The sequence below is a fragment of the Danio rerio genome, chromosome 3 (genome assembly GCF_049306965.1).
Source record: "Danio rerio strain Tuebingen ecotype United States chromosome 3, GRCz12tu, whole genome shotgun sequence".
NCBI classification, from domain to species: Eukaryota; Metazoa; Chordata; class Actinopteri; order Cypriniformes; family Danionidae; genus Danio; species Danio rerio.
This window is the reverse complement of record NC_133178.1, coordinates 53,570,870-53,594,412: the sequence shown is the minus strand read 5'-3', so window position 1 is coordinate 53,594,412 and position 23,543 is coordinate 53,570,870. Positions and strand designations below refer to the sequence as shown.

General features: G+C 32.9%; 1 protein-coding gene and 1 long non-coding RNA gene across 2 annotated transcripts in view; one reads left to right on the top strand and one right to left on the bottom strand.

Annotated features, from left to right (window-relative positions):
* Positions 1-23,543, top strand: part of sdk2a (sidekick cell adhesion molecule 2a) — a 294,560-nt gene that overhangs the window by 194,759 nt on the left and 76,258 nt on the right. The window contains 6 exon segments of the mRNA XM_073945012.1: positions 7,450-7,561; positions 7,707-7,897; positions 13,857-13,940; positions 14,021-14,215; positions 20,164-20,280; positions 20,461-20,628. Of these exon segments, the coding sequence (XP_073801113.1) occupies positions 7,450-7,561; positions 7,707-7,897; positions 13,857-13,940; positions 14,021-14,215; positions 20,164-20,280; positions 20,461-20,628 (867 nt within the window).
* On the bottom strand, positions 1,619-4,432 carry LOC141381287 (uncharacterized). Its single transcript, XR_012401227.1, has 5 exons — positions 4,373-4,432; positions 3,942-4,046; positions 2,856-2,982; positions 2,259-2,679; positions 1,619-2,161 (listed from the first exon to the last, which is right to left on the bottom strand). It is a non-coding gene; the product is annotated as an uncharacterized lncRNA (long non-coding RNA).

Genomic DNA, 23,543 nt, shown 5'->3' with positions numbered 1-23,543 from the left:
CCAAGGAGAAGATCACACAAGAGCTGTAATGTTGGTGTTAAATGGATAATTTCCAAAAAAAAAAAAATTATTTACTATTTACTCGCCCTTAAGTGATTAAAACTGTTATGAGTTTCTTTAATCTGTTGAACCCGACTATACACTCACCGGCAACTTTATTAGATTTGTTATTAACTGAACTGTTGATACAAGGCATGATGGATCCACACTTTTATGTTGTTGATGCCGAATTCTGACCCTGCCATCTCAAGGTCACAGCAGAACTCGAGACCAGGAAATGTTTTTCCTATCTTCTATTGTACATTTTTGGTGAGCCTGTGCGAATAGTCTCAGCACCCTGTTCTTAGCTGACAGGAGTGGCACCCAGTATGGTCTTCTGCTGCTGTACCTCATCCGTCTCAAGGTTTTGACATGTTGTGGTTTCAGAGATGCTCTTCTCCATACCTCAGTTGTAACAAGTGGTTATTTGAGTTACTGTTGCCTTTCTATCAGCTCTATCAGCTATCAGTCTGGCTATTCACACTTGACCTCTGGCATCAACAAGGCATTTGTTTACACAGAACTGCTGCTTACTGGACATTTTCTCTTTTTTTCTTTTACCATTCTCTGTAAACTCTAGAAATGGTTGTGTGTGAAAATTCAAGTATATCAGCAGTTTCTAAATTACTCAGGCCAGCCCATCTGGCACCAACAACCATCCCACAGTCAAAGTCACTTAAATCACCTTTCTGCCCCCTTCTAATGCTCAGTTTGAACTTTAGCAGATCATAATTAGAAATTAGAAATTAGAAATTTGCTTTAACAAGCAGTTGGATAATGTGCACCTAATAAGGTGGCCGGTGAGTGTCTTTTGAAGAAGGATGTAACCATTGACATCAATTGTTGTAAAAATGCAAACTATGGAAGGCAATGTACACAGGTTTCCAACATTTATCAAAATATCTTCTTTAGTGTTCAACGAACAAAAAAAAGTCTGATTTGGAACAAGTAAACAATGGCAGAATTTAGATTTTTGGGTGAACAATCCCTTTAATAGTGATTTGGACTTCGGACAAGAATTTGGATTAGCAATGCACATGAGTTCATATTGAAATGTCTTTGCTGTATAGAGGAGATTATTGAGCTGTTTTCCACATCATAAGCAAGAGAATACAGTAAAAGCCGCCCATTTAAATTTGCTGTGAATCACTTTCCCTAATCCATTTTGTGTGTATAATTTTACATGTTTCATGGAAAAACAGGATTTTAACAGAAAGGAATGAAGGTTGTGGCTTAATTTTATCCATTGGCAATTTATTATGAAAAGATTTTCTTTGGAAAAAAAAACACAATGATGATTCATAATAAAAGATGGCAAACACACAGCAAAATATGGGGACCCAAAACAACTCTATGGGTGTTAATTTCAACACTTTGAAAGTGTCTCATGGGGTCCACTCAAAACAGAGTTAAATCAACACTTTCAAAAGGGTTGGCATATTGACACCGAAGTAAGGGTTAATTTTAACTCTGGGCAGAGTTAAAAATGTAACTGTATTTAACACCGCCTGGTGTAATATATTATTTCATTCAACTCTCTTGAGTGTAAATATGGTAAAAAACTCAAATAGACTGTAAATTACAAAAGAAAAAACATTTTATTTGAAAACATTCACCACTTCAACAATTCATTCAGTTTTTAAAATGCAACAATGTCAAATATGCTTTAAATGTTTTATTAGTACAGACAGTATCAACAAAATATGTATGACCAGTGCTCAAAAAGGCTGTTTTAGTCCTTTGGTCCAAACTTGATGTTTCATCAGAGCAATTTGAAAGTTCAATATATCGTCACTCATAGTTTTCTTCTGAACGCATAGTTTTCTTCTGAAATTACATTTTAAACAACTTGGCGTGCAAATCTTTCACTTCTGGTGTTTCCTTGGTCCTCCATATCAAACACAGCAGTTTAAATGAAGGTATAAATGCTGGAAACTTGTGTGAAAACAAACTGGAGCTAGGAAATCTCATCAAGCATGTCCTGTGAATGAAGTGCTTCCCAGCCACAGGATGACCTTTTTATCCATGACGATGTAGTAGCTGCTGATCGCTCGTCTGGTGGTTCCTGATGCACGGATATAGGGTGATGCTCTTCTAAGAACTCTTCAAGACTCCAGCATGACTAAGAAAAATGTTTGAAAACAAATTGCAGTCAAATTCTATGATATATTTAAAAGAACATTTAAAGTAAATAAAACATTCAAGAAATCTAAACTCACCTTTTGAAAATCTTCATGATGATCCAGGATATGACAGGATATGGAAAAGTAGAAAAAACACATATATCACTGTTGGATCTCCAAAAACAATTAGGTTAATCACTATGACTAGAACTGGAAAAACAGGCAGCTGTCTGTCCAGAATCCTGAATTTAACACAACACATGGAGCAAAATTTAGAGGAGCTTAAAATCTTTTATATCATTTAGTGATGCTGACTTCCCCAAAATACTGGCCACAGTGTAAAAAATATTCATAAACTTAAAGTTTTCTGTAAGCGTGTGCGTGTGCGTGTGTGTGTGCGTGCGTGCGTGCGTGCGTGCGTGTTTCTTTACCAGATTCAACTTGTTAGGCCCTTTCAGGTCCAGTATTGACGCCACCTTTCCTGGAGTCTAGCAGATGTTTCAGGTCCAAATATAATCTAAAATATTAGGATAAGCAGAAGAGAAAAAGTGCAAAGCAAAGAGCAAAACATTATTTAAGTAACAGTTTACCCACAATACAAAACTTATCACCTTCATGTCATTTGTTATTCTCTAATGCTCTAATACCCTCTCAGCTTATTGTGAAACAAATACAGAACTTTATTAAACATACCTTCATTATTATCACCACATATGACCAAGAAGGTGTGCTTGGTCATTTCACCAACTCTGGAAATACACCATCCGTCTCTAATCAGCCACCGTCACAGGGTCTTATGTTATTGTATAAAGAACTGTGGCTGTTAAAAAACAACAAAACATTAGTATCTAACGCGTATGCATAACCTTCAGATAAAAAAGAGAGATGAACATCACAAAGTATGCCTCACACTTTTTCAGATATCTTTTGATTCAGATGTTGATTATTGATAATAAATCTACAAATCAAACCTGTATCATCATTAGGCTGCTCAAATATGAATCAGTTGATTAATTTTACAGACAGGTGGCTGTTTACAACGTACTAAATTGTCTTTAATAAAACGGAAATGTTGTGTACAGTACATGCTAAGTTTAGCCTAGTTTTAAGCACAATATCGTGCGGGAGAAAAAGCTTGACTAAGATGTTCCTGACTATAGAAATAGCCTAACTTACTAACGTCAGACATCCCGAGCTGAAAAAAGTCATTTTCGGGGGATACAGAGTTGATTTGCGGGAGGTAGCGGGAGAGATGAGTACCTGAAGAGCGGTGGGGTGAGTTGCGCGCGACGTACCTAAAATGCGGTGGGGGTGACTTGCGCGACGTACCTGAAGAGCTGGGAGGGATGCGGTGGAGAGGGGTGTGCAAAGTGTTTAATGACCGGGCGGGAGACGCACGATTTCCGGGAGATTATCATTCATTTGCGGGCATCTACTTGGGCATCTGGGAGTCTCTGTGCATTTGCGGGATAACGTTAACGTTAGTCCCGCAACTTCCGGGAGACTTCTGTAACGTCAAATGTCTGAGAAAGTGCAAACGCGGTCATTTAAAGACATTAATGTTAACATTCCGACTTTAATGGTTGTCAACACTTAATATAATTCAAGCGTACGTTATCACGCGAGTCTATGGACTAACGGTATATAGACGGCCACGAATGAACCAGTTTAAAAGGGCCGCGGTGTTTAAAATAACCAAATTAACATACACGGATAACAAACAATCATATGTTTTAGTCAGGAAGCCTTTTACAAGTAAGCATATGTTCATTTACTCACCAGATATGTTTTAGAAACTCCAGAGCTTATGGAAACCGTCCTGTGTTGCCGTTAGCATCCCGGCAGAGTAGGCTAGGCTGCTCCGGGGATTCCCTCGCTAGTTTGCTTCGAATTAAAGGAGAAGTGTCGATTTTTTTTTTACAGATGGGTAACAACGCACAAAATGGCATTAAGCGTGACAGAAATGTGTTGAACATGTAGGCTACATTTGATGTTTTTATGCACTATGTATGCGTTAGCATATATAAAAACATTCTTGAAAAGAAGTCAATAGTAATGCAGTTAAGCTAGATACACAAACGACCATGAATGAACCGCAGAAGTTTAAAATTGTCACTACATTCTAAAGCTATTAACTTAACAATATGTTTACAACTGTATTTCCTTAAAGAAAGTCAGTAAAATACCAACATTTAGGTAGTTTGACTCACCAGTTGCTGTTCTAAACTTCAGATGGAAAATGGCGTCTGGAAAATTCTTCAGTGACTGGGGCTGCATGAATTCCCGGATGTTGGAAATAACACCACAAATAGTAAAAAAGATAACTCCTTGATTTCGCACTGAATAAAATCAATTCTAACTCTTATTATATTCATTTATCAAAATCTAACTCTTTAACGTCAACACTTTACTCTGAAATGCTTCAACACCGAGAATTTAACTCTGATGAATTTGCTGCAGGCTCTGTTGCGTGTTGACTTAGAATGAGGTTTATTATCTAAGATTGCTACAGTTGTCTAAGATATCTAAGCAGTTGTAAACAAACACAAAAGGAGCATCTTCACAGATGCACAAGACACCTTGAAATTATCTTTCAAAAGGTTTGTAGATTTATTTACTTTTGACGTTTTTGACTGAAGCCTCTTCAAGCCAAGATATATTCCAAACAAAGTTATTTTTCATTCTTCGTTTATAGGCTAAATGGAGGATTTAAATATGTTTATGCAGTTGTATACTGTAATAAAAAAAGCTTACCATGCAGCTGAAAGCAGCATTTAGATTAATGTCTGAATATTTGACAGACTGAATATTAATTCAGTATTACAGAAAGTGGAACTTAGGGGCCACGCCTACCTATTCACTGATTAATAGTAGCTTGATATTAACCTGTCAATTCTAAAAAAAAAAAAAAAAAAAAAAAAAAACTTCTAAAAAACATTGTTTTAGCCTGATTTCAACGTTTTCAAGTTCAAAATTAGGGCAAACTAGTCCATTCTTCAATTTCATTTGAAGTACAGTCAAGTATGAAATTATTTATACCCCTGTCAAATTCTTAATTAAACAAGCAAGTTTTTTTTTTTTTTTTAGATAGTAAAGATAATAATATGATGTTCTAGAACAGGGGTGTCAAACTCAATTCCTGGAGGGCTAAAGCCCTGCACAGTTTAGTTCCAACCATGCTCCAACACACTTACCTGTAGGTTTCAAACAAGCCTAAAGGACTCAATTAGTTTGATCAGGTGTGTTTAATTAGGGTTGGAACTAAACTGTGAAGAGCTTTTGGAACTGAGTTTGACACCTTTGTTGTAGAGGCATCATCAGTGGCGCCCCTAGAATTTTATTTTTTTAGGGGTGGCCAGAAGAGGACACACTAAATCTTGGGGTGGCACACAAAAAATAATGTATTCAGTGTTATATTATGTATGAATTTAGTGTGGTATATATATATATATATATATATATATATATATATATATATATATATATATATATATATATATATATATATATATATATATATAAAGTATATATGTTATATTTTTGTTTCTAGTAAATGTAATAATGTAGTTTTAATTCATTTAATTACTCTTGAAATATTGCAATTTATTCCTTGAAATAATTCAGCAAGTACAAGTGCAACACCTTTCATTTTATATATAAATAACTTTTCAGTTATTTTTCACATACTTTTATTGTACAGCATACAGCATGCCATGTCAAAAATTAATTAAGATTAATGAGTTAATAATTAAAACAAACAAACTTTTACAAAAAAATGTGCTAATGTTATTGGCCTGTGCTTCTTTTAGTATTTAAAATACTAATAATAAATTAAATAATAAATAATAAGTTGCTAGAAATGTGGCTGAGTGGTTAGTACTGTCACCTCAAAGCAAGAAGGTCACTGGTTCAATTCCCAGATCTAATTGGCAAATCTGTATGGAGCTTGCATGTTCTCCTCCTGTTGGCGTTGGTGCTCCGGTTTCCCCCCCAAGTCCAAAACATGTGCTAGGTGAATTGGATGAGCTAAATTGTCCGTAGTGTATGGGTGTTTTCACATTAGTACTTTTCTTCTGAACTTAGGTGCGCAACCACGAACCGTACCCGAGTCCACCTCAAAGAGGTGGTCTGGGGTATGGTTTATGCAAACTCTGGTCCGGTTCACTTCTGGTATGCAAGTGAACCTTCAACAGTACAACAAACTATAATTTTCATAATGTTCATTCGTGTGTGTGTGTGTGTGTGTGTGTGTGTGTGTGTGTGTGTGTGTGTATGTGTGTTTGTATGTGTGTGTGTGTTTGTATGTGTGTGTGTATCACATACTGTACCTATAGTGACAAGCCGTACTGAGCCAGGGCAAACCTAGAGATAATGTCTGCTTGTCTTCTCCAAAAATGATGTCTTTTGCAGACATTGTGTTATGTTTTGAATGTTTATAATATTTTTGATGCAGATGGATGTGAGTTGCTCTCTGTATGTCCAAAACTGAAAGTCTTAATAAAAGCAGAACAAACGCGATGTGTGGACGTCTTACCATTTTGCCATTTTCCTTTCATATCCATCACCTAGCAACAGCCACTTGTATCACAGCAGCTCGATGACACAAGCGTACAGGGGTTCAGAAAAAAAAAAAAGACAGTGTCAAGATAAAACAACCTAGAAAGTAGCAAGGGGGGACAATCAAACTTAGGTACAGTCCATGCAACTGAACCAAGTGCGAAAGCACCCTATGAGAGTTTGTGTGAATGAGCGAGGGTATGGGTGTTTCCCATAATGGGGTTGCAGCTGGAAGGGCATGCGTTGGGTAAAACCTATCCTGTAATAGTTGGTGGTTTATTCCGCTGTGCCATCCCCATATAAATAAGGGACTAAGCTGAAGGGAAATAAATTAATGAATAAAAATTACTGAGCATTCTCAGTTTGGGTTTTTAGCCAAGTGCATCCATAATTTTCAGCTTCGAAATTGAACTTTTATATTGGTGCATCCCTAACAACTACTTTACTGTTACTTTTTATAAATACAAATCATCCTTGCCTAACAAAAGTATTAATTTTTTAAAACTTACCACCCAAACTTTTTTTTTTTTTTTTAAACCCGGCAGTGTGTATGAACAGCCATATCTGTTCATTTATATTAAATATTCAGTATTCCACCAAGCCAGGAGGCCAATTTGCAGCTTGAGTTTCATCTCACCCCATTGCAGACAAGCAAGCCAAGCCAATTTAGGAGAAACTATTGAGATCTCATTTGTAATTTTCCTGCCTGTGTGCCTCTGTTTCTCCTCAGACGTTGGCGGCCCAGCAGACCCTATAGCTCCCTCTATTATAATCCCGCCGAAGAACACCAGCGTGATGGTGGGCACGTTTGAAGTCACGCTGGAATGTGTGGCAAATGCAAGGTGTGTGTGTGTGTGTGTAGCACTCGAAATGACCTCCATCAAACTATTAAAACTCAATTCTGTTTATTTGTTTCCTTCTGGCCACTGCTATCTCTCATTCCCCGATTGCATTTATCCGTATTTCTCTCTTTTGCTTTTCCTCCAGGCCCCTCATTAAGCTTAGCATTACATGGCGGAAAAATGGAGTGCTGGTAAACCGAGGCCTCCGGGATTTTGGACGTCGTTTGACCATCAGTGGCCCGCTGGTCAGTGACAGCGGCTACTACCAATGTGAAGCCTCCCTTCGGAGCAGCAGCGCCCCCTCTGTCAGCGCAGGAGCATATCTGCATGTCCTGGGTAAGAGTATTGCAATAAAAAAATTAATAATAATTAATAACCATCTACATATGAAAAATAAATCAATGTTTTAAGATAATAGAGATTAGAAAGAAGTCAAATTTTCTTCCAGAGGAAAATGCAGTGGTTAATGATACAGATTTTTTAAAACAAGCTTTAATAAAGTAATATATAGATATATATATATTTTACAGTGTAATAAGGCAAGTCATTAAGTCATTGTATAATGATGGTTTGTTATATGTAGAAAATCCAAAAATATATTACTTAAGGGGACTATTGGTATTGACCTTTGAGCCAGCATCAGGGCATGGACACACTGGACACATTGTTTTTGCACATTTCAGTATTTACAAACAGATTACATCAAAAATAATTATAAGTAATATTGTACAGAAAACATTTATTAGTTATGGAGTATATATTATCATAATAGCATGCATTCATTGCTGTATATCAAATTTATTTTGAATGGAAAACATTCTACTGAACATCCCAACATGATATGGTTTTAAAAATGAACTACTATTTTTACTCTGGCCGAAATAAAACAAAAAAGAAAAAAATGTTTTTTTCAATTTTAGTTAGTTTTAGTTTCAATTCTCAGTTTTTATTTGTGTAAATTTACGAGTAATGGAAATGAAGCATAGTGAGTCATTTATTCAATCGATTCATTCGAATGGTTGATTCTACAATGACTAAAAGAGCTCAAATGCAGTGAAATTTAAGAAAACACTTGCAGTTCCAAAAGAGTTTTTTAGTCTAATCTTAAAACTAGCTTATTAACAGCTTTTTAAACTGTATTGTTTTTATTTTGTGTGTGTGCAAATGCCTTAAAACTGCACTGTAAAAAATAACTGTTAATTAACAGTTTCTATATTCAGTTTTTTTGTTTATTTGTGGTTGTAAATTGCATTATAGGATGTTGATCTCTGCTCTGTTGACTTTTGATGTTAAAAATTCAACTCTACAGTTTAGCCAAGTGACTTTTATTGACATTTTTGTAGTTTAAAATGTATAAGAAAAAATATATATAAAAAAACTAAGTTTGTAAAATAACAGAAAATGTACAGACAGTTTTTTACAAGGTTTTTATAGCGTAATATACAACACCAGCCCAGACAATATGTCACTTTAAACTATTAAAAATGTTAATAAAAGACATTTTTTTAACTTCTGAAGGTTAAAAGTTGTTGGAAGAAAGATCATGATCCCCTAATGCAGTTCAAAAGCATAAATAAATGGGGGAAAATAAAAGCGTAAATCACAAAATACGAAAAACTATTTTACAGTGCATTTCTTTACTGTATAGTGTTACTGAACAAAAGTGTTCCTTTTAATTTAGGAATCATCATTAAATATTGTGTCTTTAAATTAGTCAACGCATTTGAACCTAAAACAAGATTATTGAATGCATTGAATCAAGACTATTTCAGACTATATAAAACATATGCTGGGATAGTTGGTGGTTCATTCCGCTGTGGCAACCTCTGAAAAAGAGACTAGGCTGAAGGAAAATTTATGAATAAATAAATTAATTAAAATCACACACACACACACATACACACACACACGTACACCGTCCATGATTTTTATTTATTTATTTATTATTATTGTTATTTTTTTTTTAATTAAGACTTGGCAGTAGTTACAATGCTACAATAATACTCGTTGCTTTTAAAAGTACTGAAGCAAACTGCAACAAACCATAACATAATGTATTTTATGAAGAGTGAGTAAAAAGTTTGATTGAGCTTTATATTTTAAATGGGGTACCTTAGAACAAGTTTTTACAGCAAAAATTAGGCCTAACACATACAAGACTGGTTTTAAATAATGTCTCTTATTGTAATTAAGCTAAATTTGCAGGTAACTTGTACTATGTAACAATCAGCATATTCTTATACAATCTGATCTTGCATTTTATATTTAAACCAAGTTCAGTCATTTTTGGTTAGATATAAGATCATAACTTGTGACTAGATCTGGATTTTTCACAGTGTGTCAAAGTTGTTTAAAAGTGTCTCATGCAGAAGGGATTCATCCCTTTGCATCATTTGCTTTCTTTTAATCTTCCAAAAAATGTCAACACACTGGCACAAAATCATTCAAGAACCTTCATTTCTTGGAGATGAAAGACTCATTTATGCAAGTGTGCATCTCATAGAGTAAATACTAGCCCTCTTGCAGCAATTACAGTCTTGAGTATTTTTCTTGGAGCCTTGCGCATTTACTTTGTTTTATTTCCGCTCATTTACCATGCAAATACGCTACAGCTCTACTAAATTAAATGAAGGGTGTCTGTGAAATGCAATTTTCAAGTCTTGCACCGTTTTCAGTTGGATTCGAGTCAGAGTTCTTGCTGGGTCGTTGCAAAATATTAACCTTTTTTTTTTTTTTTCAATTGCCTCACCGATCTGCGCTTTGAGTAGTGTTCTTGATACGTACTCTGTCTTTGAACTTGGATATCTGGCAGATTGTGAGATGTTCTCTCAAGGATTTGCCTGCATTTTGGTCTATCCATGTTGCTTTTGATGCCAAAAGCTTGCCAGAAGCTTCCACTGAAAAAAGACTAGCATTTTGTGTGATGGTAAGGAAGGTATTACATGAGTTTTTTGGACTAAAGACAAAATTCAAGCCTCACTTCAGGCACAAAAAAATACATTTTCAGGTCTTTTCATGTGGATTTTAGTCAAATATGTCGCAATATTGGCTTTTCTCTGTAATGAATTTCTTCCTGTAAGCCAATTCTGTTCTGGCAGGCGTAAGTAATTATTGATGTACATTTTCTGCTTCTTAGAGTTTCACTTTTTAGTGCTTTTTGTTAAGCTATAATGGTTAAAATGGTAATTCTTCAGTGTTGGACCAAAGACTGTACTCTTTCCTTTCAAGCCGCATGCAGCCCAACTTTAAACACAAGGTGTTTCAAAAGCTTTTCGGTTTTAGCCTGGATTTTTGCAATCTCTGGTTGAATCTTGCCATTTGCTTTACTTAGAAATGGCTTGCTTCAAGGAAAGTGATTCTAGGAAGCCTTATTATCAATACTTGGCCAGTATCTTCTATTTATGCTACAAAAAAGGCCTTTTTATTTAGAATTTTCATCTTGTTTCTAGTCCAAAAATCTACAGATTCTTAAATTAAGAAGCATTTTCTAGACAAACAAAAAATGTCTTGTTTTCCAAGATAATTAGTCAAAATTAAGTGAAGTTTACATTAATATAAGCAAAATATTCTGCCAGTAGAGTATCCAAAATAATCAGATTTTTTTATGTGAAATAACATTATTTTTGGCAGATTTTTTTTAGCTAGTTTAAGGAAAAACTCACCTAATTTTGAATTATTATTTTTGAAAACAAGACATTTTGCTTGTCTAGAAAATGCTTTTTGATTTTAGAATTTTAGACTAAAAACAAGACAAAAGTTTTAAGAAAAACATTTATGCAGTGCAGATATCGCAGTTGTCCACTGTTAGACTTTGCCACAATTTTACAGTTATTTACAACACAAATGCACTGTAACATACCACAAACAATCATTACAATTCACTAATTTAATGCCCACTGCATTGTTGGTAAAAAGCAAGCTTTTACAGTAACTTACCTCATATTTAAAGATTTGCTCTATTCTACTGTAATCAAAGTAAAAATCAAATATAAATCTTATTTATAAATATGTTGTGTCACTAAATGTATTTAAAATAGATTAACGAATGAGAATTACCTTTGTAAACCATTTATAGTATGAATATAATAACAAACATTTTTAAAAATACTGTTGTAAATGATCTCACCTCTGGGTTTGGGATTTCTTAAATTCAAAAGTACATACTGTAAATAAAGGCTTTGTACTACCAGTGTAAAATGTAAATAAATTACAGTAAAAGTACAGTAAAAAATGTTATACTGTACAAAATAATTGTAATAAAGGGAAAAAAGAAGTTGCAGTAAAGATATTGAAAAAAAAAATTAATTGCAGTTGTGCCCTGCTACTGTACAACACATTTACAGATAAAGTACTGTAAAGGGGCAGCTTCCGAAATACAATAGTCTAACTTCCGAAATACAACGTGTCTAACAATAGTTGCTCAGTTTGTTGAGGTTAATCCAAGCCCTGTCTGGATTTTGCTGTGTTTTTTTTCCACCCTTGTTTTGATGGGCCTCATGGTTCTCCAAGGACTATCCCAAGCTTGCCAGCCTTTTTATAAACTTGTCCAGGTGTTTCCAAAAAAACATCTTTGTACAAATGTCTAGTGGGAATAAAAGAAGCCTGATCTTTGGAAAGTTATTGCTCTTTTGTATTGCCTTTTCTTACTCTGTTTGTTTGTTTGTAAAGTTTTTTTTTGTTTTTTTTTTCTCAAGATGGACTTGTTAAATAGCATGAGTAATTAGTTGTCTTTATGTCCGAGAATTGTTGTTTAACATATCTAATATATATCCAGTACACTATATATATATATATATATATATATATATATATATATATATATATATATATATATATATATATATATATATATATATATATATATATCCAATACACATGATTTCCTACGAGCATATGAATACCAGTCAATGTTGACCTTAATGTGGACATTTATTTGGTCCCCATGAGGAAAATAGCTTATAAGAAACACATAATGAAAAATCATTATGTCTTTGCAAGTCATAAGATACTGTGTCTGTACCTTAAAAGATACTGTACCTGTGCAAGTGTGTGTTTGCTTTTGACATAAATCAGACAAAAACCGAAACCTTTATGCATAGGCTATGTGTACGCAATAACTTGTCTGAATCGAATATGTGTGGAGCACAGAAAACTGTAAATAAGGTGTTTTAACTGACAAGGGTTTAAAACATATGCTATAAGCCAGGGGTGTCCAAACTCGGTCCTGGAGGGCCGATGTCCTGCATAGCTTAGCTCCAACTTCTTTCAACACACTCACCTGGAAATGTTAGTATACCATGGAAGAGATTGATAAACTGGTTCAGGTGTGTTTAATTGATATTGGAACTAAAATATGCAGGACACTGGCCCTCCAGGACCGAGTTTAGCCACTCTTGCTATAAGCTAACCAAGGCACAAGCTGTAAAGATTCCATCCTCTTCGGGAAAGGGGGAGGTGAGCAGCAGCTCATTTGCATTTAAAGAGACACAAAACATATTCTTTTAAATGCTATTACATGCTATTATTATTAAATGCTATTATAAATGTTTTAAATTCCAAATTTGAGTTTGAAAATACCTAAAACACACAGACTACAAAAATAGCAATGTACACATTTAAATGTTTGTAATATATAAGAATATTGGCTATAATAATATGTGATGTTCAGTATCATACACTTAAAAACCACAAACTACTGTATTTATGAACTTTTTAATGCTTAAAAAATAATAAATTAACTATATGATAATGCTTAATAAATAATTCATAGTGTACATTTAATATAAAGTGTATAAAAGTATAATACTTATTATAAATATATTGCTACTACTATTACTACTACTACAACTACTACTACTACTAATAATAATAATAATAAAAAAATAATAATAAAAATAATAATAAAAGTAATAATAATAATAATAATTAAGTATATAATAAAGTAATAATAAAGTATTATTATTACATATTTTATTGATAGACAAATAATAATAAAAATACAAATAATAATAATAATAATAATAATAATAATAATAATAATAATAGCACATATTTTATATACAATTTATATATAATTGCAGAAAAATTGTTATGTGAGCAAAAAAAAAAAAAAAAAAAGAAGTACTGGGACTGTCTCAAAATCCATCACTGTCTTCCTCTAAAAGCCCATTTCAGCTTTAACACACCTAATCCTCTGTACTGGACCTCCTCTATGGATCCCAATGTCACCACGAGTGATCCTTCAGTTGAATGTGATCAAGCGCTCTCACAAATAACTGAACTTAACTCTGTGCAGAACATCCTCAGTTCGTGAAGGAGCCGGACAGACACATCACTGCTGAGATGGAAAAGGTGGTCGACATCCCGTGCCAAGCTCGAGGTGAGTTTGTGTACCTCTCCAGTGTGTGTTTAAGTGTGTGTGGAAGCCTTAGATAACACTTTCCTTCCTATTGCCTTCAGGTGTTCCTCAGCCAGATATAGTGTGGTATAAGGATGCGGTTCCCATAAGCCCCGTGAAAACTCCTCGATATAGAGTCCTGGTCGGCGGCAGTCTGCAGATAAACGGCCTGCTCCCGGACGACACCGGCATGTTTCAGTGTTTTGCCCGCAATTTGGCAGGCGAGATCCAGACGAACACGTACCTCGCTGTCACCAGTACGTCAATGCGCCATCTGGGCCTGTCAATAACTCTGTCTTCATTTATTACACTTCTACCCGACATTCATCTTCTTCCTTATCTACTGTCAAGATGTGTCATTTTGGAAAGTCGCCGACTTATCAGCAGCTTTTACTTTAAAGAAAGAGGAGAGATTAAAATGAGTGATTATGTGAAGTTTAAGAGCGAGGGTTGGGGTGTATAATGGATTTTTTTTTTTTTTTTTTTTTTTTTTGTCTCCCATGATGGGTCTTTATTATGTCTACCGTTTATGTGGGATATAATAGACAGATTTTAAAATACATTGTCTGGGATTTGGTTAGGTTAGAGAGCAGTTGTTACATTTGCACACTTTCTGCTGGAATGTGTGTGTAAAAGTTAACAAAAAAGATAGCATAATGTGATAATACACTATAAAATATTACCATACTTTTAAGTATAAATAACTGTAAACATGACACAGTAAATAGATATAAACAGGCAGTAAAATTCGCAACCTGGTTAAGGATCTGGTTCCTTAGTATATACAGTTAATAACCAAAAATTGACTTCACCAGTTTTTTTTAATTCCTTTTTGTTAACATTACTGTGGTTTTTTTAAACAAATAAATTAATGACTTGTAGATTTTACTTTGAAAAACTGGTGTATAATATTATAAAAGTACTGAAAAATGGTAATCTACCATAATATATATATATATATATATATATATATATATATATATATATATATATATATATATATATATATATATATTTTTTTTTTTTTTTTTTTTTTTTTTTTTTAATTTTTTTTTTTTTAATTTTAACAGTTAAGTTCTGGCAACCACAGCAAATTTTTACTGGATTTCTATATTTTTATTCAATCAACACCTAGTGGTCAAAAGATTCTTTCTTTCTTTCTTTCTTTCTTTCTTTCTTTCTTTCTTTCTTTCTTTCTTTCTTTCTTTCTTTCTTTCTTTCTTTTTTTCTTTCTTTTTGACATTATTCTCTTTCATAAACAATATTGATATTAGATTATTTGGTAGAGATTATTTGTTGACATTCCAGATGAACAATTTGCAGTATATTTTACTTATATTTGTCAGCAACAACTGAATCATTTTAGTTGATTTTAACACTGTTTTAATTTTAACACTGTTTAACATTTTAATACTGTAGTTTCACTTTCATTTGTTGTTCCAGTCATCTAAAATAGTAATACTACTATTTCAAGATAAATTCTACAAAAATACAAGCTTTTTACACATATTTTTGTGCAAATATTACCAGTTGGTCAAATAACCTGAAAGTCTTAATTTTAACTATAAAGTAAGAAAGTAAGAAATGCACAACATTTACATTTGTATTTTAAATAAAGGTTATATGGTAAATGTTAATGCAATGTAGGGGACTTTAAATTTAACATTATTCCACAAGCACATTTTTTTTTCCTTTCCTTTCCTTTCCTTTCCTTTCCTTTCCTTTCCTTTCCTTTCCTTTCCTTTCCTTTCCTTTCCTTTCCTTTCCTTTCCTTTCCTTTCCTTTCCTTTCCTTTCCTTTTTTTCTTTCCTTTCCTTTCCTTTCCTTTCCTTTCCTTTCCTTTCCTTTCCTTTCCTTTCCTTTCCTTTCCTTTTCTTTCCTTTCCTTTACTTGATTCCCTTCAATGAAAAAATGCTGGATTCCATGTTGTCCCAACACAAATCGAGTTAGCTTAATTGTCTTTTACAAATGTAGGTGGATTGAACATATAACAATTTAGTTGTCACCAAAAAAACAAGAAAAACAACAAAAAAAAAAATCAGCAATTGTTGATTTTAAAATAATCAAAAAATCAGCTCAGTTTAAATAAGTAATTTGAACAAACATCAAAAATAATTTATAATAATAACAATTTTAGGTGTTTTTTTATTAATTTATTTATTTTTTTTAATTTATAATGACTACACATTAAGCATTAATGTAAAGCATCTCATTTGTGCATTAATGGCTGTTTTGTTAAATATTTTTTTTTATTGCAAGCTGAGCTGTTTCTCCTAAATGCGGACTTGCACGCTATTCTCAGAACAAGCATACAATGGAGCATTTTATCACTACAAAACCAATACATGATTATTAATATATATATATATATATATATATATATATATATATATATATATATATATATATATATATATATATATATATATATATATATATATATATATATATATATATATATTTTTTTTTTTTTTTTTTAAACACTCCTTCCCAACTGTTAGTTTGCTGTGAGTGAGAGACAGCAATGACAATCTCTAAGATAAAACACTGCCTGATATTGTATTTCAATTAAAACTTAATCGTAGTATTAAAATATAATTAAACAAAAACTGAAGAAAAAAATAATAATATATACATACATATATACATACATATATATATATATATATATATATATATATATATATATATATATATATATATATATATATATATATATATATATATATATATATATATATATATATATATATATTGCGCAGATGCACTGTTTAACTGTTTTCTTACTAGTGAAGTGTGCAGTTTTCCACTTAAAAAGTCCACCATGTAAATAGCAAATGTGCCATGGCGCGACACAACTGACTCTTAAAGAGAATGGGAGATGAGACTTTGATTGGTTTAATTCATGCTATGCTCAAAACACACCAATAATTCATCAAGCACAACCCTGTTAGGCCATGTGCCACAAGTGTATTTTTCCATCCTTTAAATAGCAAAAGTGGACTCAGACATGCTTTAGACTTTGCGCTTAGATTGTAAAATTGTTAGATCGTTCCTGTGTTTATGTTCTGTTATTTCACATTAAAGAGCTGGTAAAAATTCACATTAAAGGGCTGGTAAAAATAAAAATAAAAAATAAAAATATATATTATTTTCTATGCAAGTGAAATTACTAAACATTCTCATAAGAACCTGGGAAAATTTCAATTCTTATAAAAAGGTCATTCATTTACAATTTTTTTTTTTTTTTAAATATAGGTTTTATTTTAAAGTGTATATATTCAAATATATGTAAATTAATTTGAAATCAGTATGAATATACACACTTAAGAGTTTAAGACTTACATGTTTCAAAATGTTTTGAGTGAAACCTCTTATGCTTTCAAAAGAACAGCATTATAAATATCCTCACTGTCACTTTTGATCAATTTAATGCAAATTTTCCATTCTCCCTATCTTTTTTAATCTATTAAAAAATAAAAAGATGAGCAAAAACATATCCAAACTTCTGAATGGCAGTCTCTAATGCTGAAAAACAAAGAAAATAACAAATGCAAACACACACAGACACATATCAGATTAAAATCTGGTCCAAGTATACAATTTTAATAAACCTAGCAAAATTGCTGCATCATATCAGTGGATGTTTATCAGAAACAGGCTGTCTGTGTTTTATGTTGTCATTTTGTTAAAACAGAGAGTGATGCAGTGAAAGAGACAAAGGAGACACTTCTAACCTGAGTTTAATCCCTAATGTAACAAACTTTGGAGTAATTATACTTGTTAAATAGACACAGTGCAGGATGAAAGTAAAACTGGACAGAGCATACATGAATGAATTGGATTGAATCGGTGCCAGAGCGTGATTCCAGATCATTCCATACCAATTTAATTTCAAGGATAATAAATCCAATACAGACTTCATTAAACTTCCGGCCAACTGTCCCCATAATAAACACACTAAATGTCCTCAGAAAAGTCTAAAAGCTGAAATTATTGGTCACTCTTTCATGTATTGAATTAAAAGATTGAAGAATGAATTTTAATGTTGAAACATTTAAATTAAAGGAAAACTGTATTGCTGTATTATATTTTGATACTTTTTAAACTCAATGCCAATAAGCGTAGTACTTTATACACACACAATAGCATTTAAACGTGTGAAATGAATAAAAAAGAACATCATTTATTCGAAATGGAAATCATTTTCAACATTATAAATGTTTTTTTTGTTGTTTTTTTTTTACAGTTATTTATGATAAATTTAATGCAATTTTGCTATCCTCATATTTCTTTCAATAAAAGCAATGACGGCAACAACAAATAAAAAAAAAAAATTAAATGAAAAACAAACTTTTAAATCAGACTCAAGTCAGACTTTAATGCTGGAAAACAAAACAAAATAACTAAAAATAAATGTAAACGCAAATAACAGACTGAAAACCAGATCAGTCATCTTTAATACATTTTAATCAGTCTGATCTATAAGTCTTTTTTAAAGTAAAACAAATAAATAAGCAAGGTTGTTATGATATTTCTGTATGAGTGAACACACATAAACATACAATAATGTTTGGTTTTGTTAGTCATTCGGTAAACACAGGATTGTCACATAATTGAAAACTATATGGTCCCTGAATCAATGTCATTTGATATGTTGCATAATAATAGATGTTAAATTAAATTATAAGAATTTATATATTTTCATAAAATAATTAAAAATAAAAGAATTCCACTTATCGCATTGTTCGGATGATGTTTTTCAAATCTTTTGCCATGTTTTTTTGTCCTCAAATTGTTAATGTGCGTAGTTCTAGTTTCTTACGCATTTCATCTAAAGACCTTTGTTTTGTTTTTAATTTTTGGTACTGTTAAATGCTTGATTTTGATCGGCTGTTGCACATTCTAAGGTGTTCAGTTATTTTGAGGTAAACACACAGCTAAAGTAGTTCCAAGCAGATTTTTGTCCAGTTCCATTACAGCTGAATGCTTTTTACTACATCCTACAAAAACCCAAAATTGGACAAAACAAAACAAAAGTATTTAGATGAAATGCATAAAAAAATTATAACTACATACATTAACAGAGGACAAAAACCTGGCAAAAGTTTTAAAAAAACAACGTCCAAACAATGTGATTACTGTATAAATGGAATTCTTAAATTTTTACTATTTTATAAATACATTTTTATTTAAAAAAGATGACAAACAAATGTGCAAAATAAAATATGGATTGAATCTTTAAAGAACCTAAATACAAGTATTTGCAAGTAAAAATTGAAAAAACTGTACAAATTGAAAACAAAAATAAAAACATAATGACAAAATAAAATAAGGAAAATATAAATATTAAATATTAAATATAAAATAATTAATATTAAGTGATAAAATTAACTTACTGGAAGAATATAATATATAATTAAAATAAAGAATTGTTTTCAAAAATTTCTATCACCTTGCAATAAAATATATGTATTTTTTTAAACAATTGTTTTTATTGTTTCAGTTTTTGTTTAATAAAGAAATGACAGCATATGACCATCTCGTAAAACAACCCAGAAACCCCACCTTCCACCAAGGTAGACTTGTTCTACAGGGTAGGCCATTTATGTAGATACAACTTAATAAACTTATTTGGAATTTTGCAAAAAAAAAAAAAAAAAAACAATAGTGTGCTTGGTTTCAATCATAACTTTATTCTTTATTCTAAGACAAAAAAAAGCCAGAAAATTAAATAAACAAGTAAATATCAGGGTGAGAATGTAATTAAATCTGAAAATGTGGTATTGTGCTTTTGAAAACTGTCGGTTGGGTTTAGGGAAGTGGGTGGTTGGGTCAATCTGTGCTTTTGAAAACACTATTGTTTGGGTTTAGGGAAGGAGGAGAGAGGGTCAATCGATCGGTCAGTCAGTCAGTCAACAGCCGCCTCTAGTGGATTTACGCAGGAACAGCAGGCACGAATGGTTCTCACAAGAGAAATTTGAGATCTGAAAAATCGTACACAGTGGTCTATGGTGGATCTGCAAACATAAAATCTGTAAAAAAATCTCGCATTTGGAGCTCTCCAGAAATGTATAAATGTAATCCGTAACTTTTCAGAATAAGCCTAGGTTGACAATAAAGAAAGTAAATTTCAGGATAGAATTAGCTCACTATAGAAAGCATTTTGGGTCAGCGTGTACATATGTGCCTTTCTTTCCCACAGGTATTGCCCCGAACATCACAGCTGGCCCATCTGACAGCGCGGTGATTGATGGCATGTCCATCATTTTACACTGTGAGACCTCGGGTGCCCCGCGGCCCGCAATCACATGGCAGAAAGGTCAGTCTCTAATCAGTCATCTCTCGCCCAGAAAGATATCCATCAGCGTCTCTTCGGCTTGCCAGCGTTAATGTATCTCTGGAAGCTAAATCAAGTGTCCAATCAAGGGTTCTCTGATAAGCTGGAGACCCGTCCTGTCTGTTTGATCTTCATTTTCATTTCTCTCCTGTGTTTGCGCAGCTGAGCGCGTTTTGGCGAGCGGTTCGGTGCAGTTGCCTCGGTTTACTCTGCTGGAATCAGGCAGTCTTCTGATCAGCCCGTCTCATCTGTTGGATGCCGGATCATACACCTGCATGGCCAGCAACTCCCGGGGGATCGACGAAGCCTCGGCCGATCTGGTGGTGTGGGGTGAGTGTCTTTTCAAGTCGAGTTTCAAGCTTCATTGTCATTCCGCTACATGTGTGGACAAACAGTGGAACCAAATGTCAAGCCTCATGCTGCTACATAAATAAACATAATCATAAACATGGGCACAACACTGTAGGTAAAAGTAATTTTATACTTTTTACTAACATACCAGAGTGGTAATCCCTATAAATCGATAATATAAATACTTAACTTTACACATAACCTAAGATTGACTAAACAAATGCATAAGACAGAACAACATTTGGCGCAATATCTAGCAATATTGTTCAAGATATTGTACAAAAGAGGTATTTTAAGGTTGAAGAAAACAAGTAGTGCAACATTATTTTTGGTACATTAACAGATAAACATAATTTTTCTTATTGAGTCCTTGTAATATAAAGTTTAAGTAAAGTGTCTTACGCATTTAGAAAGAACAATGTTTCTATGAGTGGTTTGTTAAGCCCACTCACCTCTGTGAGGCGTACTCAGACTTTTACAAGGTTTCTTTTTTTTCTCTAGAAATACTAAGTGATTGTAAGAAAGTGACAGTTAAAGTTTTCAAGGGATGAAAAACTGGAAAGTACAGGTGGTTTGTCAGACCCACTCACCTCTTTGATGCACATTCAGAACTGCATAATGTTTTGAGGTTTACATGTGGTTTGAGGTTTTTCCATTGTATGGTCCTGTTTGTTATTTCAATCCAATTTTAGGGCTACAGGATTAATTGAAGGTGATTTCATGCACATTTTGTCAGGGAAGCCGGTTGTGTAATCAATATTCATTTTCAGCACTGGCTTTCAGATGGGGCAGCATTTACTTCACAAAGCCATAATTCATTTTTCAGCCATATTTCAATTTGACAAGATACATAAAATGAACGATTTCCTCAACGCATATCTGAAATCGGACATAATTGGATCAGACCATAAGTGTCTTGTTAAAAAATTTAAATTTTTTTGCTTAAGGCTGGAATCTTCTGTAGTTACATTGTGTAGTATAACATAATGAAAAGTTAATATTTTCTAAACCAAAATCTCTAGGGACTATTTCTCTCACTCTGATGTAATAATCAGGGTCAACATAATCAATAACAAACCTTGCATGCTGTGTCATGGCATATTACACAAAATAACCGGCACAAACTCCATGTGCAAGAAGGTTAGTTACCTAGCTCAGGACTATCATTGTGATTATTGTACCTGTATGAAGACTCTTTGACTTCATTTACACTGCAGATCCTAATGGTCAGTTCCAATTTTCTGACTGTATCTGCTTTTTTTGATGATCCACTTTTAATAGTAACTCATATATGATAACTGCAAAGATTCAATGACCCAAATAATAAAGATTGTGTGCTGAGTGACAGCTTTTTTTTCCGATATAAAAGCGTCAGAGTTTATGTATTCAGTTTGATTCAATTTATGTTTATTTGTATGGCACTTTTGAGAATAATTATTGTTTCAAAGAAGCCTTACAGTATTACAATCAAATACAGAAATGCATTACAATCAAATACAGAAAGGTTAAGGCTATTAGTTACCATAACTTTATTAGTTACTATTAACTTTAAGTAATTGACTTGTAACTAAAAGCTTTTTATGTACTTTGCTGATGTTTTTAATGGTGTGAGACCCATATTGACTGGTAAAAATGCAGTCTTTACCTGCTTACACTACAGAAACGAAATCCATGTAATTTTTCTTTTTTTTTCTTTTTTTTTTTTTTTACGCATGTGGGCCATATTCGATCTGGCCAGATAGGAGAATTAATTCAGAATTTAATCATTTGAACTATACAGTGTAAATGCAGCCTTGGAGATGCTAATGATTAAATTTGATTTCCGCTTTGTAATGTCAGTGCTTCTCTGATGATAATAGTTTGATGTATTGGTATATGTGCCTTTAACCGTTAGTTTGCCATTAGTGAAATACGAGACAGTAAAAAAAATAAATAAAACTTGGTAAAACTACTCAATATTCAACTTCAGTTGGAAATATTCCATGATACGAAGACTTTAAGCTGTGCATGATTTTTCTGTGGACACAGAGTTTTTCTTGTGTTTTATCTATATTCTTTTTGGCAAAAACACTGCTGATCAATAACTTTACATTTTCAATTAGCTTTAAAGTTTATAAAAGTGTTTATTTAGTGTTGTAGTCTGCTTTTTTAAATGAGTGTGTACCTTAGGGCTCATACAAACCAGCTATAAAGATTTGTAAGGCTACCAATTAAGTGGCTTTCCTTCTTGTCTCATCTAGGCAAATGGTAAATACACTGACAGATGTTTCACTATAAGAGGAAAGTCTGCTGGTGTTTTACTGATCATGATACAGTCATGTTGAATTGCATGCAACAATCATTTAAAACAGTTAATAATTAATACTGCCTATTTAAAGCCAGCTTGGGTTTAGGATGTCGAGTAGAATATTAGATCACACAAGTTATTCTTTATGGATCATTGAATAGATCACATTTGGGTAACAGTATGGCTTCTTTGGAACCTCAACAGAGGTCCAATATAAAAAGGAGCAGGTACCGTACTGTACACATTGGTGTGAATCCCGATGCATCTTATGATCAGGAGATTATCGTTCAATAAGGGTCATGTAACAGGAGCCATAATTCAGTTTTTACATTTATACTGTGCCCTAACTGAGGTGTCAAGATTTGTCTTGTTAAATTGGCTCAAATCTGCCTTTTTCAAGAAGAAAAGATTTAAATAAATTTACAGTATAATACACTCACTGGCCTCTTTTTTAGGTGCACATCACTTCAAAACTTACTTAATATTTCATGGCATAGATTCAACAAGGTACTGGAAATATTCCTCTGAGATTTTGGTCCACATTGACACGATAACATCAGGTAGTTAGTGCAGATTTGTTGGCTGCACATTCATGATGCGAATCTCC